This window comes from Dipodomys spectabilis, unplaced genomic scaffold (genome assembly GCF_019054845.1).
Source record: "Dipodomys spectabilis isolate Male_0828 unplaced genomic scaffold, ASM1905484v1 ptg000083l, whole genome shotgun sequence".
Lineage (NCBI taxonomy): Eukaryota > Metazoa > Chordata > Mammalia > Rodentia > Heteromyidae > Dipodomys > Dipodomys spectabilis.
In genome coordinates, this window is record NW_024870760.1 from 228392 (window position 1) to 249582 (window position 21191).

The 21191-nt window shown below is 39.3% G+C and overlaps 2 protein-coding genes and 1 pseudogene across 5 annotated transcripts in view; 2 read left to right on the top strand and 1 right to left on the bottom strand.

Annotated features, from left to right (window-relative positions):
• Nucleotides 1-435, top strand: part of Ndufv2 (NADH:ubiquinone oxidoreductase core subunit V2) — a 28817-nt gene extending 28382 nt beyond the window's left edge. The window contains exon 8 of the mRNA XM_042683697.1: nt 59-435. Coding sequence (XP_042539631.1) covers nt 59-152 — 94 coding nt within the window. The 3' untranslated portion in view covers nt 153-435. The remainder of the gene's footprint in view (nt 1-58) is intronic.
• Nucleotides 436-3096: 2661 nt separating this feature from the next.
• Ankrd12 (ankyrin repeat domain 12) overlaps nt 3097-21191 on the top strand; it is a 129578-nt gene continuing 111483 nt past the window's right edge. For 2 of the 4 annotated variants that reach the window (XM_042683706.1, XM_042683709.1), the window contains exons 1-2: nt 3097-3374; nt 10322-10399. The gene's annotated coding sequence lies outside the window, so the exon portion shown is untranslated. Of the gene's footprint in view, nt 3375-9290; nt 9346-10321; nt 10400-21191 lie in introns of all 4 variants that reach the window. The other 2 variants (XM_042683707.1, XM_042683708.1) reach the window with 2 other exon arrangements.
• LOC122110971 lies at nt 3959-15037 on the bottom strand (annotated as a pseudogene).

Genomic DNA, 21191 nt, shown 5'->3' on the forward strand with positions numbered 1-21191 from the left:
ACATTTTATAGATATCAATTATAAGTAGTCAATTTTAAAGTATTTGCTTTCTTTTCAGGAGTGGACGTTTCTGTTGTGAGCCAGCTGGAGGCCTTACCTCTTTGACTGAACCACCTAAAGGTCCTGGATTTGGTGTTCAAGCAGGCCTCTAATTTATGTTAAACTATAAATATGTCACTGGAGAAATAAAGCTCCTACTTTATATATTGTTTGTTTATTCCAGTGTGTACATCTTGCTGATAATCTAGCAACTTGCAGCTTTAAATTTTATGTCAAAATGACAGAACAATTTTAAAAGTAAACTGAAAAATTTGATAAGCAAGTTACTCCAATGTCGTCTACTTTCAACTGCCAACTTTTATCAATATTAGTTTCTCTGAGGTAAAATATGCCATTTGAAATATACTTTGCTTTTCCCAATTCAGCCACAGTCAAGTTTTTTTGTTACCGTTATCTTTCTATAAGCTGTATTTTATTTCATTACATTAGACATTTTAATACCTTTAATATACAGTTGTTGCTGTGTAAGATCATAAGCCTAGTGTAAATGTAATCAAGCAAGATATAGTTTTAGAAGCATTATATCATTTTAAAAAATAAAGGTTGAGAGAATCTGTCACTGGTGGCTCATACTTGTAATCCTGGCTACTCAAGAGGCTGAATCTGAGGATCATGGTTCGAAGCCAGCATGAACAAAAAAGTCTTGAGACTCTTATCTGATTAACCTGTCAGTCTTGAAGGAAAAATCCAAGCAATAGCATTAGACCCTGAGTTTTCAAGCCCCAGTATTCACATATACACACACATAACAAAAGAAGTTATCTTTGGCTATATTGAAATTCTGCAAATATACAAAAAATAATTGGGGGAAGAAACTGGAAGGAGAATCTTGGAAAGACTGGTAGAGATGCAGAATAGAGAAGAAAGATGTGCTTTGCATTTGTGAATAGCTCTACTAGCCAACCTCTGGTACATAGGGAGAGCCTACCTTTAAAAACAAAAACTGAATATTGTTATGTATGCACTGGGAAGTTCATACTTTTTTTTTTTTTTTTGTCGGTCGTGGGGCTTGTACTCTGGGCCTGGGCGCTGTCCCTGTGCTCTTCAGCTCGAGGCCAGTGTTCTACCGCTTGAGCCACAGCGCCACTTCCTGTTTTTTAGTGGTTTTTATCGGAGATAAGAGTCTCACGGACTTTCCTGCCCGGGCTGGCTTTGAACCCTGATCCTCAGAGCTCAGCCTCCTGAGTAGCTAGGATTACAGGCATGAGCCACCGGTACTCGGCTTGGAAGTTCATACTTTTATAAGTTCAGGTCTAGCCTAGATGACTATGTAATGAACCTTATCTCAATAAAAAACCAGAACTAAAATTAAAACTTTGTTTTTATAGTACATTAATTTATTACTATACTAATTTATCTATAGTACATTAATTTTGCAAAGAGAAAAAATAGAAAAGTTTAATACATGAATATCTATAAAGGATTAAGTTACGTAAGTCTTTCTGAACAATGTCATCTCTTCCTTCATTCTCACAAGTTATATAGTTCTTTTTCAACATAGTGTCTAGTGAATATCACTGCTGCATTGGTTCATCCTTTGCCCCAAAGATAAATGAACAAACAAGACAAAAGGAAAAAAAACCCAGCAACAAAGAACAAAAGCTCTTGTGTCTATTTCCTGGAGTTCATTTTGATAAATATATAAGATGCATATATTGGCCTTGCTCTATTTACTAGTAATTATGATGTCCCATAACTAAAAAAAAATACTTGTCTTTAAAAATGCTTTTAAGGCAATTAAAATTTTCCTTCCACCTAACAGCTTTCTGTTCTCATGAGCAATTATTTCTTTGCATGTGATGCCATATATACCAAAATTACTATTCTACCCCTAGCCATAAGGTACTCTTAATATTTTATATGGGAGAAATCAGGAACCAAAGAAAAGGGGATGATGTAAGTGTATGTTTTACATAATTACCTGTTTGGAATTTTCCTTTTCTTTTTTTTTTGGTTGCTCCTGGGGTTTGAACTCAGGTCCTGGAGTAAAGCTCTCTCTTAGCTTATTTGCTCAAGACTGTAGCACTCTACCAATTGAGCCACAGCTTTACCTCTGGCATTTTCTGAGTAGACTGTTGGAGATAAGAGTCTCACAGACGTTCTTGCCCAGGCTGGTTTTGAAGTAGCTAGGCTTTCAAGCGCAAGGCACCAATGCTCAGCCACCAAGTTTTCATTGATACACTGAGCCTTCAGTGTTTATGTCCTAAAGCTTAAAACACATTAAGGCACAAATAGATGCTTCAGTTTAGAGGCTACCGTTAACAATGAGTGAAAAGATTGTGAAAAGATTAAAACACTTGAGTGTTTTAACTCCTTGGGGTGGTTATGGCATGTGCATCCAGAGAAATTTAGTAAGAGTATGAGCTGCCAACATGGTGAATTTTCTTCATGCACTCATTCTCAGTATTAATACCATGCGTCGAAAAACTTGTGTTTAAAAAGGCCACTGAAACAAGTGGCTGTGAGGAAGTATACTGATCTGGCAGTACTTGCAGGTGCGGCATCACTGCGTGGGCGGGGCTGAGGCTGAGCCCTGACCACGCAGGCGCACGCAGGCGCCACCCCTCCTTTACACGCCCAGCACCGTGGCTGCCCTACCTCTGCTGTGTCATTTTGCCAGATCTGAACTAACGAGCTTGTCCACCCATCCCTATAAAGATATCACGATTCTCCTTTGTGGAGCCTCTTCAACACGACGCCGCCATTTCCAGAGAGCCCCTATTATGATCATCGCAAAGAACAACAGTGTCCGTGCTCCCTCTTGGCCAAACTGCCTCCGCCTCAATGCATGCGGTGGCGGCGGGGGGGGGGGGGGGGGGGGGGGGGGGGCAGCTCGGCGTTCTGGCCCGCGCCCCCACGCCGCTCCTCCGGTCAGGGCCACCTCCAGCTGCTGCTTTGAGACACCTCTAAGCCGCAGGAGGGGCGCGCGCCGGGGGCGGGGCGGTCACGCCGCCTGTCTCGTGCCCGGTGAGGTCACGTGTCCTCGAGCATCACGTGCCTGCGCCGTATCCAATAGCGGGAGACGCTGTCCCGGGAGCGAGGAGGTTGTGGTGAGAGAAGGACCGAGACCCGAGATGTTTTCTAGCCTGGCTCCGCCAGGGTTAGGGGCAGTTGAAACGGCGACGAGAACGGCGACGGCCGCGAGAAGGCATTCGCTCAGGGGCTAACCCTCCTGGGCCCACCGTTCCTTGAGTCTGCGAGGACGAGGGGGGCGTGGCGACCGAAGAGGAGGAAGGAGGGCGCGGTTTCGAGCCAGTCCCAGGTGCCGAGGAGGAGCCCCCTCAGTGTTTGGCCTGACCCCTCCTCAAAGCCAGGTAGGTGTCGCCTCTTGCCCTGCCCACCCCCCCCAGCTCTTCTGAAGCCGCTAGGCGACTTCTAGCCTTCCGTGCCGAGGTCAGGCAGTGACAGGCCGTTAGTAGCCCCGGCGCGGATCTCTGATGCCAGCTACAGCTCCAAAGAACAACCTCTGAAGTGGAGTCGTCTCCAGGCGAGGAACGGGCGGGGCGGCGCGGGCGCCCTGGTCGCCGCCTACTGGAACATGGCGCGGCTAAAGCGAGTGCGTAGTAGCGAGCGCCGCCCAGAGGGCGCCGTCTGCCTACGGGCCAGACGGCAGGGCGGAGGCGCGGGCGTCAGCGCGTGCCCGGCACTAGCTACGGTTAGTGCGCGGGCCAGCAGATCATGCTCAGCACCCAAACCCAGGCGTCGGATGCCCAGTGGTCGTGGTTCGGAGGAAGATGGGTGAAAGTGAGAGGGAAATTGCTGTTCCATGAGCTCTCAGAGAAAGGTGAGCCGCAGCGCCGTAGTTTCGTTCTAAATACCAACATGATGTCCTAGCCACATTAGGCTGTCATGGCTCATCGTTGTAATAGTGTCTGTTGGAATGATGTTCAGAGGCCCCTTAGATCGCAGCCTCTAGGATCCCAAAGCGTTGACTCGACGGTTGTACAAACAGCTTACCGATGCACAGCTGACAGTTGTTTTGATAATCTCAGTAAAAATTAAGGAGATTACACTAGTTGAAACTGTAGAAAAACCTTTGAAATGGCGAGGGCGTTGCGATTGTAATTCACTGGAAAACCATGGCCAAACCTCGATCTTGCTTGAAATATGTATTAGGGCCAGTAATTAACTCTTTTCCTAATATTTAAATAAACCTGCATTATCAGTTATGTGTTCCTTTTTTAAATCTGTCTATGTAAATTAAAAAGGCACACAAATAAAATAGCTGTTTGAAGTTAACTGTTGATTAAAAACATACCAAAGTAGGCTGTTAAAATTTTTGAGCACTGATGTGTTCAGTTTCTTCGGTCCTTGCACAAAGGCTTTCCTGGAGATTAGCTCAGAACTGGCAGGACATGATTTATTGGTGCTAAGTGGCTTAAAAGCAAAATAAGACAGTATCAACTGTGTAGGATAAAAATGTTATATTAATCTTGTTGAGAACTCTTTATTTTGAGTTTAAGGTTGTTAAGATTTGAAATGCTTCTTCCAGAAATTGTAGATAAGGGAAGAAAGATTTTTACTACTATTTTCTAATTTAATAAAGCACTGGAGACAGCCTTATTCAAATCTAACTTAACTCTTAAGGGTGTATATTTTGTTGTAGAGCAGGAAAGCTTTTCTGGAAGGAAAATTGGAGTGTTAGGTGTATTTGTGGAAGGAAAATTAAGAATGTAAAGCAAGATGCATTTACTGTTGTTGATTTTTCATAGTTTCTATAGTCATATTAAGAATTTATAGTTAATAGTTTTATGAACTTAGTGGAATGTGTGTATTCCAAGAATACTTGAGGAATAAAGAAATCAAAATTCTCTTGTATTGACTTTTTTTCCTTTGCCAGTTTTAGGGCTTGAAATCAGGGTCTGGCTTTCAGTCACCTTGTCCAGATCATGACTTGTACACTATCATTGATCGATGCCTCCAGTTTTGGCTTTTGATGGTTAATAGGAGAAAACTTTGCACCCTCTCTCTTCAAATTGCCGCCCTCAGATCTTAGCCTTCTTAGTAGCCACTGTCACCCATGTGTCAAATAAGAAAGCTAGAATTTTATTTTGAGACAAGTAACTGACTCACCAATGAATTTAAGACTTAAAAATCAGAATTCCATTGTTAACTCTTTATTTGTAGAAAATTTTGGAAAATGGGATTGAGACTGCTTCTGAGGTTGATTGGGGAAATAGTCAAGATATTTAGAAACCACTTGGTGGGAAAGAAATTTTTATTCTAAACTATGAAACATGAAGAATTTCTGTAAAAATTGCAACTAGGTTGCCTAAGAACGGTTGACACTACCACTTTTTAACTTGGAATTTATTGCTAACAACATATATTTGTAAAATGACCCCTGTAAAAGGTACCCTGTAAACGGTAGGGTACATTGAGAGATACCCTTAGAACCAGAAGAGAACTTCATTTTGTATCCATTTCTCTAATTTTACAGATTAGAAAGTTAAGGCTTGGTAAAATAAAATGACTTAGAGCTAGTTTGCAGCTAGTTAAAAAAAAGTGTGGTTTGGCCTACAAGTTTCTTTTTTTGAGATTCTAATTTGCCTCTTTCTTTAGGAGTAACTGTAGTAGTGGAAAAAAATATTAAAATGTGAGAACAAAGGTCTGGATTTGATTTTTTTATTGTTACTTCCTGTTTTTGGACAAATTAGCTTTCAAAACCTTGTCTTCTTAATCTACAAAAATAACTTTCTACATAATTTACAGGATTGGTGAATGGAATAAATGAATATTATATATAGACAGCTCATTTTATGCTGTAAAATTTTTAAATGGAGATATTATGTTTAAAGAAAATGCAGTCTTTAAGTGTATCCAGGTGTTTAGGCTCCTAATTTGTGCTTAGCCCTAGGTTTATTTTACAGATTATAACACGGATACTTTTTGATCCACTCTTAGTTCTAATCTTAGTAAAGTAGGTTATGAGCACTTTTAAGGACTGAATTTGTTAAATCATGATTTCCCCTGGAGAATATAAAGTTTCTTCTTATAGCATTTGAAAGCAATCTTGGGTATACGCATGTATGTATAATCTGTTTCTGTAATAGTGGCTTTTAAAAACTAATACTGAAGCTGTCTTTTGCTAGTTTCCAGATATGGCAATAACAGGAGATAATTTCCTTTATAAATTTAGTTTTGAATAATTCAGGTCATCTGGTAGGTCTAAAATTCATAGAAATTTTTATTGTTTTTGTTTGCCCTTTTTTTTTTCCTTTTCCAGTTGTGAGGCTTGAACTCAGAGCCTGCACTCTATTCCTGTGCTTTTGCACTCAAGGAGAGTGCTATATCATTTTGAGCCACAGCACTACTTCTGGTTTTCTGGTCATTAGAGATAAGAGTCTCATGGACTTTCCTGCCCAGGCTGTTCCTAGATCTCAGCCTCCTGAGTAGCTAGGAGTACAGGCATGAGCCACCAGTGCCTGGCTTTTGTTTGCCTTTCATGTTAAGTTTAAAAAACTTTTCTGGTGCTCTTAATTGATAATGCTGAAAATCAATAAATTAATAAAGGATTATCAGTATTTATAAACTTGAACATAAAAATAAGGTTAGCCAGGTGCTAGTGGCTCATACCTATAATCCCAGCTATTCAGAGACTAAGATCTGAGAATTCCTATTTGTAGCCAGCTCAGTGGGAAAGTTTTAAAGAATTCATCTCCAATTAGCCAAAAAAAAAAAAAGAGTCTGGAAGTGATGGTTTGGTTCAAATGGTAAAGCTTTGAACAAAAAAGCTAAGGGACATTGTGTAGGCCCTGATTTCAAACCCCAGTAACAGCACCAATAATAAACAAATAAGGATAATGATAGATATTTGCTGAATGCTTAGAATATGCGTCTATTATAAGCATTAAGCACATTGTTTCAGATAATTTTTATTTTTATTTTTATTTATTTATTTATTTTTGGGTCCGGTCGTGGGGCCTGAACTCTGGGCCTGGGCGCTGTCCCTCAGCTCTTCAGCTCAAGGCTAGCGCTCTACCACTTGAGCCACAGCACCACTTCCGGCTTTTTTATTTTTGCTTATGTGGTGCTGAGGAATCGAACCCCGGGCCTCAGGCATGCAAGGCAAGCGCTCTACCACTGAGCCATCTTCCCAGCCCCATAATTTTTATTTTGTAAAACAGACACTGTTATTCTAACATGCCAGAGCAAACTGAGACTGAAACTAGATATTTACTACCTAAGAGGCTATCCTAACAAATTTTACCCTAGTAATGAAGTCATTCTAAAATGGTGTACTACTAAAGGAACATTTAGATCTAGATTTAGCAGTAGAAAACTTCAATTTGTCCAGCTTAGAAAATACCTTCCCAGAGTAGATTTTCTTTTTCTTTTTCTTTTTTTTTTTTTTTGAGTCCGGTTGTGGGGCCTGAACTCTGGGCCTGGGCGCTGTCCCTCAGCTCTTCAGCTCAAGGCTAGTGCTCTACCACTTGAGCCACAGCGCCACTTCCGGCTTTTTTCTTTTTGCTTATGTGGTGCTGAGGAATTGAACCTAGGGCTTCAGGCATGCAAGGCAAGCGCTCTACCACTGAGCCACCTTCCCAGCCCCCAGAGTAGATTTTCTTATTGATGAGAACCTCTAAAATTCTACTAAATTTAACTTTTAATTTGAGTCAGAGAAAAATTAAGCTCAGAAATATTTCAGTGTTGAATAACATAGACTGGCTAAACTTTGAAGCTGCAAATTATAGAGTGGAAGCAATTTCCCTTTTGGGGTTTTTTAAAATTCTAAAGCCTTAACAATTGTTTTATGAGTAATCTTTACACAGTTTATTGTACTAGAATTGAAATGTATAGTAGTTTACCTTTTGAGTTTTAGTTTGTATTTAGGCCATAATCAGGCCCAAATAGGCCCAAGTAGTAGCAATTAATGCATTTTTGTAGCTATATTATTTCTTCTAAGAGTTATATGTACATATCATAGCTTCTTAGGTTTCAGATTGTTCTTCCTCTTGCATAGGTGTTTTGTCTGCATTGTATCTTCTCATAGATAACAAAAATGATGTGTGTGTGTGTGAAAAAGCCATGGGGACTTAGGTTAATAGAGAAGAAATATTAACTTAGAAATCATAATGGTTTATAGTTCATAAAGTACATTTTACTTTCAATCTCTTCTTATAACCCTATGAGCATGATGTTGTGTCAACTAATAAGATATTGAGTCATAGATTGAAAATTATTGGCAATAAGGCTAGACTTCTTTGAAATTTATAAAATAGAAGTACTAACAGTCATAAGAAGACATGTACTTTTATTTTCTTGTTCACCAATTCAGACTGTACACAGCTTTTCAATTATACCTCTTTTCAGTTGTACCTCTTTTAATACAAACAAGTAGGTTAGACAAAAACAGAGTTTTTACAACTTTACTGATTAGTGGTGATGAAATATAAATCTCATAATTTTTTTTACCATTATTTGCATAAGAGTAAAACTAGGAATAAAGCCTTGACTTGTTTTCAAGTATTCAGTACCAAAATCTTGAGACCTAAGTTAATGTAAGGCCTTTATGCCAGATGTTACTTTATAGTACTTGGAAATTACTTGGATTAAGGAAAGTGTTTCTAAATAAAGGTGTTTTAAGATAGTCATGTTATTTTAATATGTGGTGAAAATGAGTATCTTGTCTACTTAGTTGAGAAAGTTGGACTATCTCCATTTCAAGAACTAACTTTAAAGAGTGCTATATGTCAGTGTATTAATTTGAGAAGTTTTTGGTTTTGTTTTCATATTTTCCCTAAGTACTGGGATTTAAACGCAAGGCCGCACACTTCCTAGGAAGCCACTTTTAACACTTGAGACTTCTCCTTAGCCCTTTTTCCTTTAGTTGTTATTTGGATAAAGTCTTACTTTTTTGCTTTGTACTAGCCTCTAACTTTAGTTCTACTACCTATCCTTCATGGTAACTAGGATTATGAATGTGAGCCTCCAAGCCTGCCTATTACCAGTTTGGGGGGGTTTAGAGGATTATTGTTTTGGCTTTTTCCATGCTTGCAATGAAACCCAGGGCCTGTGCATGCTTGGTAACAGTATTCTACACCTGCCTATATCCCCAGCCAGAGAGTTATTGTTTTCCCATTTATTTTCATTCTCTTTGTCTTCCTCTTTTCCCTTTTCCCCCTTCTCCTATTTTTCTTTCCCCCTTTCTTCCCTTTGCCCTTTGTTATAGGGCCTCACTATATAGCCTAGCTCAGGTTAACCTCATTTGAATTCCTTTTGTATTCTAGGCTGGCTTCCAACTCGAGATCCTCTGCCTGCCTTTCCAAAATATGGGAACTACAGGTGTGCACCACAATACCCAGCTGATAATTTTTCTTGAATTAAAGTCAATCTGTGTCATTCATATATTTGTAGTCAATGTGATTATATAGTAGTAATTCAACCCTGAGAAATTATCACTGAATTGCTTAGGATCTATTGACTCATGTCTGCTTCTTGGAAGGATGAAGGTTCAAAGTCAGCCCAGGCAGTCTATCAGACCCTGTCTCAACAAAGTGGTGCAGTGGTACACATTGTTATCCCGGCTACACAGGAGATAGAAATTGAGAGAACTGTAGTTCTAGACCAGCACAAGCCAAAAAGCATGTAAGACTCACCAACAGAAAAAAGCTGGGCATAAAACTTGGTACATGCTTATTGGCCCAGATGTAGCAGGAAGAATAAATAGAAAGATTGAGGTCTAGGAGAGCCTGGGCAAAAAGTAAGATCTTTTCTTAAATGTAACTAGAGAAAAAATGGCTGGAGTGTGTCTCAAGTGGTAGAGCACCTGTCTACCAAGCATAACACCTTAAGTTATTTATCCCAGTACTACCAAAAAAATTATTCTATCTTAAAGATTTGTTAAAAAACATCTCATGAATGAAGTTACATTTAAGCTGCAGCTCAACTAGAACAAAACAAGGTTGTTATCACATTATTGAAAACAAACATACTGGTTTACTCATTTGTCTGTCTTTTGTATTTTCCCCCCCTTAAATAGCACCTCCTCTTTCAAACATTAGTGCTTTCTTGCTTTGCAAGCACTCAGTAATATTTACATAGATATTTACATATATTTATATTTTATTGAATACAAGTCAGCATGCCAATTATAGTTTTATATTTGAAGGTTTTTATATTTATTGGAGGAGTTATTTGAACTCTAGCCACAGAAATTGGGATCATTTTCTAAGAGATAGGAAAATAATAGTTTTTGTTTTCTCTGCTGTGAATTAACACTTCATATCCTTTACATCTTTTGTTCTTTTTGTTTTTTCAGACAGGGTCTCACTGTGTAGCTGAGGCTAGCCTTAATCTTGTGATTGTCCTGCCACAGTCTTCAATGCTGGGATTATAGGTGTGTATCAACCTCACCTAATTCTTTGGCCATTTTTCCCTTTGTTCTTTCAAACAGTAAACTTCTAGGCATAAAAAAATTAAACATGGTATTTGAACAGTTTAATAGGTTTTTACATTACAGAGTTGATATATGCTGTGTTACAGTAAGACCCCCCCAAAACACCAGAAAAGTTAACAATTCTCTAACCTCCTAATTTATGCACAGTCTTCATATAGTGAAGAACATAAGTCTTCTGTGTTATAAATCATTTTCCTAATCTTACCTTTTTCATATTAACTTCTATAGCTGCACTAAACCTATAAATCCCAAAAGAAACCAGGTCTCTCCAGTTTTAATTTTTTGGAGTTGTCACTCCAAGCTCCTTTATTATTTCATTCACAATGCTAGTCCAATAATTTCCCTTAATTTTTTGGGGGCGGGGGGATATGCCAGGGAGCTGGAGGGGGTTGTGGGGCTTGAATTCTGGGCCTGGGCACTGTCCCTCAGCACTTCAGCTAAATGCTAGTGCTCTACCACTTGAGCCACAGTGCAACTTCTGGTTTTCTGAGTGGTTTATTGGAGGTAAGAGTCTCATGGACTTTACTGCCAGCGCTGGCTTTGAACCGCAATCCTCAAATCTCAGCCTCCTAGGATTATAGGCGTGCACCAATGGCGCCTGGCTATAATTTATATATATCGTCACATGTTAGGAGAAAACAATCCTTTGTGCAGAGGAAGAATAATGGAGTCTCACACCAGTTATATTCATTATTAAGTGCTAATTGACTTGTACAGGCATGATTATAGATACTCCTATAGTTGACCAACTAGAAATTTTATGGAATGCAAATGATCGACAAGTAAGTTAATGCAAAGATTCTTAAGTTTTAAGGTTTTCTGTCCTAGTGCTAACTAAGCATGTATCTGAAGAAAACAGTCTCTGCGTATTTTGAGCTTAAAATTCAGTAGGGCATAAAAGAAGGATCCATAATTACGAAAAGAGTTTGACTATTTTGAAGTTGTAAATTTTTTGGTGAATTACATCTTCAAAGGATAGGACTTCTGGATTAAAATAAATCTCAAAAAAAGAAAATAAAGTAAGTCTCAAAAAAGGCTGAGAATCAATGACTTACTTGGAAATTCTGGGGTTTTTTTGTTTTTTGTTTTGTCAATTGTAGGGTTTGAACTCAGAGCTGTGGCACTGTCCCTGAGCCTTTTTGTGCTCAAGGCTAGCACTCTTCTACTGGAGCCACAGCACCACTTCCAGTTTTTGAAGATAAGAATCTCCCAGGAACTTTTCTGTCCAAGCTGGCTTTGAACTGCCATCCTCAGATCTCAGCTGCCTGAGTAGCTAGGATTACAGGTGTAAGCAATGGCCACTCAACTTCCTTTTTTTTTTTTTATGGGTACTGGTACTTGACTCACCCTCTGGCTTGGCTTTTTTACTCAAGGATGGCATCTGGTTCTATTTTCGATGTATTGAATACTCTTACATTTCTTTTTAAGATATAGTATATTTTGTTTAATAGACAAAGCTATTTAATGTTTTTATTCTCAGTGAGATTTTTCTTTTTAATTTAATAACATTAAATTAAGTGTTTAATGTTGTACAACAGGAAATGCTTTATTTTGAAAATCAAGCCTGGGCCAGGCTCCAGTGGCTGTAACCCTAGCTACTCAGGAGGCTGAAATCTTAGGATCTTGGTTTGAAGCCAGCCCAGATAGAGAAGTTCCTGGGAGACGCTTATCTCCAGTTAACCACTCAAAACCTGGAAGTGGCGCTGTGACTCAAGTGGTAGAGTGCTAGCCTTGAGCACAGAGGCTCAGGGACAGTGTCCAAGCCCTGAGTTCAAGCCCCACAACTCACCCCCCCTCCAAAAACAAACAAACACAAAAACAAGCTTGGATGAGAGGCTAGGCACCATCAGGAGGGGGAAAGCTAATAAAGAGAATGAGGATGAATGTGGCCATTGTAGTTTATTGGCATATATTAAAATAGAACAATGAAACCTGTTGAAATTGTTTTAAGAAGGGATAGAGGATATGAATATGAGGGAGAGATGGGGGTAAGGGTGAATGAATGATCAGTATACATTGTTTATATGTGTGAAGATGTCACAATGAAATCTTGTATTATTGATTGTTTTCTATTAAAAACTCGAAATAAGATAAAATAAAATGAAGCTGGGTATGGTGCTACACAGTTGTAATCCCAGTACTAGGGAAAACCGAACCAGGAGAATAATTTGAAGTTAGCATGGGCTATGTAGTGAAACCTTGTCTCAGAAATAACATTCCCAAAATAATCAATAAAAACAAATACTTTTTTTCCATCAATGTTAAGAATTTTCAAATTACCAGTCTTTAAAAATTTTATTATAACTTGTAGAACATAGGAGAATTTGATGTGCTCTGATCTCTCATTTATCATTCTTATCAGCACATTTTTGAAGGAAAACATTTTTAATTCCTCTTGCCTGTTTAGTTAACACACCTTAAACCAATTTAGAGAGAGGAGTGTGTGTGTGTGTGTGTGATGCGTGTGATGCTCTGGAATATATAATTGTCTTGAACTCTTGTGTATGAGTATATAAGAGTTAGGTTCACATTAAAGAGTAAATGACAGACCAAAGAAGTGAAGTAGCAACATATCAGGCCTAGAGAAAGAGCTAAACAGTTTAACCTTGGTATGAAGTCATGCAAGTAAGTTTTAGGCCACAGTTAAGCCTTGTAATACACAATTGGGTCAGGTTAGGAATGAGTGATATATTGTTAGAAATAATATTTTCTTTAACATTACACTTGTTCTGTACTGATTGCAGTTCTCTGTAACTGCATAAAGAGTTTAGGCAGAGGTAAAGATGTTTTCAGGATCTCAGGGTTATACCACAAAAGCAGTGATTATTGTAAATTATTTTCTTCTTAAAACTATTAATTTAGTTAGTGCTGGGAATAGAGCCCAGGGCCTGGCACATGCTTGACAGGTAGTCTACCACTGAGGTAAATTCATAGCACTACTTTTTAATAAAATGATCTTTTATGACACTGTGTTTGCTTTTATGTGCCATTTTTAAAACTACCTAAATCGAAGCATTATATGCTTGGCTTTTTTTTTTTTTTTTTTGTCAGCCATGCTACTTGAACTCTGAAATATTTTCAGATAATTTTACAAAAATAGCATAAAGAACTTAAGGATTGAATACTGTAAATCAGTTGAAGGTCCCTATATACTCCTTAAATTATTTAGTCCCCAATGTGAATTTCTATCTCACTTTGCACAATTTTCCCAACAGTGACTTGTACTTTCCTATAGTTCTTTGTAAATGTTTTTCTTTAAAATTCACCCCAAGTATGACCTATTTAAGGAAGCCTAACCATTTCCATCTTAACTGTGTTATGTATTGTGTACAACACAATGAGAGTAGAAATCTATATTGGAATTTAGACACAGTTTGACTTAATCCTGCACCAAACACAGAACAGGTATGATGCAGTAAATTTGATAGTAACCTAACAAAATAATTTTTTTTTAGAAAAGGAGAAAGTTTATTGAAAACTATATACAGTTGGTCCACGCTATAATCTGGACCAATACCTCCCAGGCCTCGGGCAGTGTCTTAGCCCCTGACAGGGGAAGCCAGGATTGGGGCCAGGGTCCTGACCCTCTGTGGATTTTTGTGAATTTACTACTCTATGTGGCCTGGAAGTGGAGGGCTGGATTCAGGATTCCTGAAGACAGGAAACAGGTTTCCTGAACTAACCTAGCTGCAGCCTAGAGAGGGACACTATTCTGAAACTTAGGTCCAAGAAGGTTTGGAGCTGGGCTTTCCATTAGTCCTGGCTGAACTCTCACAGGAGACCTTCCTGGACATGGAGAGTTCCCCTATTACCTCTCCCCATGGGCTTCAGGGACTCCGCCTGGGGGAGACAGAGACCCCTCCTACCAACACTGACTGGGGGTCCAGGGCTCATCATCTCAGAGAGAGGGGGAAAGTCGTAGATGTGTTCGCAGGTGTTCTTGCTACTGGGAATGCAGAAGCCAAAGTGGAAGTCAAAGCTCTTCAGCAGCTGGTTGCGGAAGTAGTGCCTCTTAATCATTCGGAAGTTGTTGACGGGCTTGTCACCCACTGTGAACTCCACCGTGGCTCCCACCTGCCTCAGGCTGAGGAAGGCTGGTGTGAACTGGTAGCGGACAAAGCGCCCGGCATTGGGGTCCAGGTCCCGCCGGTTGATGGGCAACCACTCTGAGGCAGGGGGCTTCTTGATTTCAAAGAGGACAGTGCCTGAGTCTATATCCCGGATTTTGAACCTGACGGAGTCGATCTTGTAGATATTCTCCTCGGGGGAGCACAGGTAATCGCCCGTGATCCGCTGCAGCCCCAGCACGTCCTCAGGCCCGATGGGCTGCTTTCCCTGCAACGGCCCCGGGTCTGGGCCCGGAACCGGCCTCTGGTTCTGACTCGGACCCAGATTCCGATTGCACTCGGCTCCATCATGGGCTGTAAGCTCGGGCCTGAGGCCTCTGGAGCGGGCTCCGCCCCTGTCCCGCCCCGCCTCCACCCTTCTTCACCTTCTTGGCCTCGCGGGGCCGCCGCTCACCGGCTGCCTGGCTGCTGCCTGAGCCGGCTGGAAGGCAGAGACGACTAACAAGATCATTTTATTCTGGTATCAGCAGTATAGAAGCAGTATGGAGTCTGAAAGTGGTGAATTGCTAACACATCTTAATTGATTTCTACCATTCTTAATACTTTACATGAGATTTGACTGGCCTTCAAATAATTTCTGGATTTGCCAAAAAAAAAAAAGTGATAGATTCTTAATTATAACAGTTGTCAGCTTCTAGCATCTGGGAGTTAGACTCTAAGCTTTTTGTACAGTTGATGACAAAGATATATAGGTTAATACAGATTTCTACTTTCAGTATTGAAAATTTCTCAGCTGTTTTTCCAGTGCTAGAATTCTGGCAAGGGAAACTCCTGATACATTTTTCTCGGAGCTGTTGCAGGCCTCTATTGGTTTCTGCAGGTTGGAACAATTTTAGGATCCTTAAGGCCTTTAGAACCCATCTGCCAGCATGAATTTATATTTCCCTGGTACCTTTTCTTTGTAAATTTTTATTTTTGTACTCTGTCTGACTCTCCCCACTTTTTGGATAGTAAAAGAGTTAAAACTTGCAATTGCCAGGCAAGTATTCTAATCTAAGGACACTATAACCCATTTTGCTTTCTTTAGTTTGTTTTTAAATAAGGAATTGGATTTATCTCTAGGTTTGAAAGTCCAAGATTCTCCTATTTAATATGTTTCCCCCATGGCTGGGATGATAGTTTGCTTTTTATTAGTTCAAATGGGGTCTCTTGAACTTTTTTCTGGGCTGGCCTCAAATCACAATCGGTATCTAGAGTGAACATTTCACTGCATCACCTGTATATAGTCTTTTAAAAAATGGCTTGGTTGGGTGCCAGTGGCTCATACCTGTAATACTATCTACTCAGGTGTCTGAGATCTGAAAATCATGGTTCCAAGCCAGCTCAGGCAGGAAAGTTAATGAAACTTTTCAGTTAACTACCAAAAAGCCCAAAGTAAGAGCTGTGGCCAAGTGGTAGAGCACTAGCCTTGAGCAAAAAAGCTCAGGCACATACCCAGTCCCTGAGTTCAAGCCCTAGGACCAGCAACAAAAAAAAACAAAAAACCCAAAACTTTTCAGCTTACTGATTAAAATTTGGCCTTAACTATATGTCTGTAGTGGACAAATGATAGCTCAGTATTACTTTTTTCATTAATCTAGTAAACTTTGCCTTTTTATTAAAATGGTTCATTTCTGTTAATAGGTTGGATTTGTGTCTGTTATTTTGCTGATTTATGTGGCTAAACCCTGTGTATAAGCCCTCAGAAACCTACATTTTAGTATTTTTTATTGTTATCCCATGTATTATGGGAAATTATTCACATTTTGTTTACCATGTTTTACAAACTGTTGGAAGTGGATAGATAGAGTGCAAATGATAGAGTGCTAGCCTTGAGCACAAAAGCTCAGGGACAGTGTCCAAACCCTGAGTTCAAGCCCCAACACGTGCACTTGCGCACATACACACATACAATTAAAAAGCTGTGTCTTCTGTCACATAGATTGAATGTTCCTCCCACTTCCCAAGGGCATAGACTTATTTTATTGGTCCTGTACTTTTGTTCATTTTCCAGTTTTTTTTTTTATTGTGCATCTCTTAAGCTAGGAAAGTACTTTCCCTTTTTCCTTCAATCTTTCCCTTCCCCCTAATCCTTACTCTACTTTCCAAGTTGTGTATATGTTCTGTAGAATTTTACTTCTGTGTCCTTAGGAATATTCTCACACACCCTTTTTTGAACAGTCTACATGTACCAGGTCCTGTGGACACAGAGCTAGATGATGTTTGCTTAATCTCTATACTCAGGGAGTTCTCATTCTGGGACAGACAGTAAACATATAAGTAATACTGTACCATGATTTCTAAGAGTACTTTATGCCTCAAAATATTGACCCTTTTAATGCTAGTTTGACTGTTTATTACCTTAACTCTGGGTTGCTTTGGGGAATTTTAATATCAATTTAATATCAGTGTATTATCCAATAATTCCTTGCTGGAAGATTTTGAGATTTTATTGATTCGTCATAATGTATACCTACGGTTCATTTTCTATATGTCATAGTTTTTTTTTTATCAACCTTAAATTTGTATTTGTTCATTCATTGAGTTACTGCTTAATTTATTGGGGGCCCACAATGTGCCAGAGTGTATTTCAGATATTTTTATTTTATTTTTTTGTTGGTCGTGGGTCTTGAACCCTTGGCCTGGGTGCTGTCCTTCAGCTCTTCTGCTCAAGGCTACAGTTCTACCACTTGAGCCACAGCATCACTTCTGGTTTTCTGGTGGTTATTGGAGATAAGAGTCTCATGGATTTTGCTGCCCAGGCTGGCTTTGAACCTCAATCCTCAGATGTCAGCCTCCTGAGTAGCTAGGATTACAGGCATGAGCCACCAGTGCCCCGCCGTAACTTCTCATTTCTGTATTGCTTAATATGGAGCAGGGTGTTGAAGTTTGAAATTGAAGCCTTTGTTTGCCAAGCAGGTGCCCTACTACTTGAACCATGTCCTCAGCTCTATTTGCTTTTGTTATTTTTCAAATATGGTCTTACATTTATGCCTAGGCTTGCCTGTCCTAAGATCCTATTTATGCCTCTCTATAGCATGACAGGTACACACACGCCCACATACAAAACTTTCTTTGGTTGAGATGGAGTCTTTTGAACTTTTTGTCTGGGATGGCCTTGAATCTCAGCCTGCAGAGTAGCTAGGATTATAGGCTATTAACTCTAACTTTTTAAATTGTTTCCTGATTTATTCTGGAATTATCCTCTTCTGCTTAATCTTTTAGCTCACTAATATATTTATTCTAATATTTATCTAATCTGTAGTTCTTTATTTCAATATTACATCTTCGTATCTTGGTTTTATTATTCATTTATTTTTGTGCTGTGTGTTCTGTCTCAGACTTTCAAGTGATAGCGTGTGCTACCACTTAAAAGATCATTCTGGGGTGTATGGATGTGTCGTGGGGGATGTAAGGGAAGCAGGAGCAAAAATGAAAGCAGGAAGATTATTTTAAAAGTTTTTATAATCATCTATTCAAAAACTAATAGTGACTTGAGGTAGATTGATTATAGCAGTTAAGATGATAAGACATAGATTTTATTCACCCTGTGCTTTTCTCAATTTTTTGTTTAATTGATGGATGGGTGGGTGGATGGTGCTGTCTTTTAGTGAAATGGAGATGAATGAGTGAGGGTAGTAGAGAAATTTGACAATCAAGAATTCTCTGTTGTCTCTTTTGGTCTTTGATAAGCCTGTTTGAAGATGTGTAGTAGACAGTTGTTACATAAATCTGGAATTAGAGATAAGGTCTGGGATCTGAGATACAGATTTGGATATAAATAGTATATTAATGTTATTAAAGTGTTAAGAATTATACCTAAGTTAATGAGTTAGAATATAGAACAGTGCCTAATACCAGGTATTGTGAATATATAGAAGTCTGCAGACTATTCACCATAGCCAAGTTATAGGAACAACTCCAGTTCTAACAATTGGATCAACAAAATGTATAATTTGCCAAAATTTGCCTAGTATTTGGGGCCTGTTAATAACATTTCCTTAGGTGCCTTTGCATATTTGCATATTACATTATTACATCTTTATACACATATAACTAGGATAAATTCATAAGAGGACAAAGACCATTATTTTTTGATGACTTCTGCAAAATTGTACTTCCAAACTGTATGGTGTTCCTGAACTTTTGTCAACATGGCCTTAGTCTTTGTAGATTTTTGTTTGTTTTTGTTTTGTTGGCTGTAAAAAGAATTAAATTCAGAAGTGGCGCTGTGGCTCAAGCGGTAGAGCGCTTGCCTTGAGCTGAAGAGCACAGGGACAGCGCCTAAGTCAAGAGTTCAAGCACCACAACCTACCAAAAAAAAAAAAAAAAGAATTAAATTCAAGGTCTTGTGTTTACCTGTAGTTCTTTTTGCCTTTTTTTTTTTTCCCCCTATTTGCTTTTCAAATAGAGCCTTGTCTGGGTAGTCCTCTGACCAACATGATCTTACTTTGTGTCCTAGGATTAAAAGCATGTGCTACCACACTTAATTCTTTTTAATTATTCATTTTCATGTATGTTGCATGTGTTTTCATATGTCTTTTATTTTATATAAGATTGTTGCCTTGTGATTTCAAATTTTCACTTTATTATTTATTTAGATGTGTTTTGTGTTTTTTAAAAATTTTTAGATCATATTAGAAAGGATTTCTCCACTTAAAGGATGTTTTTCTAGTTCTACGGTGGCCTAATTTTTATTTCTGAATGAGATACCATTTTACTTTATTATTATTTTTTGGGGGGTCAGGTCGTGAGGCCTGAACTCTAGGCCTGGGCGCTGTCCCTCAGCTCTTCAGCTCAAGGCTAGCGCTCTACCACTTGAGCCACAGCACCACTTGAGGATTTTTTTCTTTTTGCTTATGTGGTGCTGAGGAATCGAACCTAGGGCCTCATGCATGCAAGGCAAGCGCTCTACCACTGAGCCACCTTCCCAGCCTAGAGATAACCATTTTAATTTGGCAGAATTTGCTCTAGAATTCATTTAGTGAGAAGTAATCTAGATATTTTTGAAAAGAAATATGAGTAGAAGAATTCAAGTCAGTATTAGAAAGATATACGGTCATTAGCCAGCTATGCCAGTAACACAAGATCAGAATTTGCTATCAACAAATATGCAATTATAATTGCTGATATCTGTGACAGTTAGATCACAAATACACAGTGAAACTAAAGTTACAAAAAGGCTCTATGAAGGGCTGGGAAGGTGGCTCAGTGGTAGAGTGATTGCCTTGCATGCTATGAGGCCCTGGGTTCGATTCCTCATCACCACTAAGCAGAAAAAGCCAGAAGTGGCACTGTGGCTCAAAGTGGTAGAGCACTTGAGCTGAAGAGTTGAGGGACAACACCCAGGCCCAGAGTTCAGGCCCCATGACTGACCACCCCCCAGTCCCCGCCAAAAAAAAGGGCTATGAAAAGATTGAAAGCCACCATAGAATTGAAAAAGGTCTTACTGAGAGCAAAGATAGGTGATTTTTTTTTCATATAGGAGATTAAGCACCAATTTAGAGCATCAGGACATGGAGCTATACCAGTGCCTATTCTGGGTCCTGACAATTAGACTGTGAGGTGGACTCAAATGGAGGAGAGGGTAGATTCTGAACTGAAGTAGAGTGGGGAGGGCCACAAGTTCTTAGGCTGGCTAGTTTTCTGGACAGAAGCCAGGGTACAGTATACTAGGTTGTCTGATAAAGGAGTTAGTGGTATAGACAACCCTTGTTTTACTAGGCTAGTAGTAGGTGCTGTTTTATGTGTTTAGGTGAGAGTTTCATCATTCCTTGGTTAGATGTGTTTGCTAAGCTCATGTGCCTAGTGTTTCTGATGATTTTTAGTATACCTATATGTCCATGTGACCCAGATTTATTTGATATGTTCACAGGTGGTTATTTTTTTGTTAACACAAAAAATTATCAGTCTATGCCTTATGACTGAGGGTTATTCTTCTAGATAAGTTATTTTTGGCCAGCATCTTAGCACATTACCCGCTTGTCTAGCCAGTTTGCCAGTCCTCTGTCTTAAGTACTTGCACTCAAAATAAGAGTAGCTCAGAGCAAACTGTCATTTTGTAGAAAAGCAAAGGAAATGTTTGTAAAGAAAATTATAGGCATCAAAATATATTTGTAGATGAGTGCCCTTTGCTCATACTTGTAATCCTAGTTATTTAGAAGGCTGAGATCTGAGGATCATGGTTCGAAGCCACAAGGGCAAGAAAGTGTGTGAGACTCTTAGCTCCAATTAACCACCAAAAAGCCAGAAGTGGAGCTGTGGCTCAAGTGTGGTAGAGTGCTGGCTTTGAACAAAAAAGCTCAGGAACAGAGCCTAGACCCTGAATTCAAGTCCCAGGACTGGCCCTATATATTTTTAACCAGAGCCTAGGCCAAAGCCCCACTCTGTGGATCTCAGTACCTCAGTTCCAGCCACTTACTTGCTCCAAAGAAATCAAGCAGAAGTAATGTGAAAAGGCAGGAAAGGATTTTAATCAATACAGACTTGTTAAGAAGATGAAATATATTGTCTCAGTTCATCTTTAGGGTACTGACATGAGCTTTAGGTTTAAGTAGATGAAGAAAGGTCAGGGGGAAAAGATAATTAAGCAGTCGGTTGATCATTATTTCACTTTTGCTTATGCA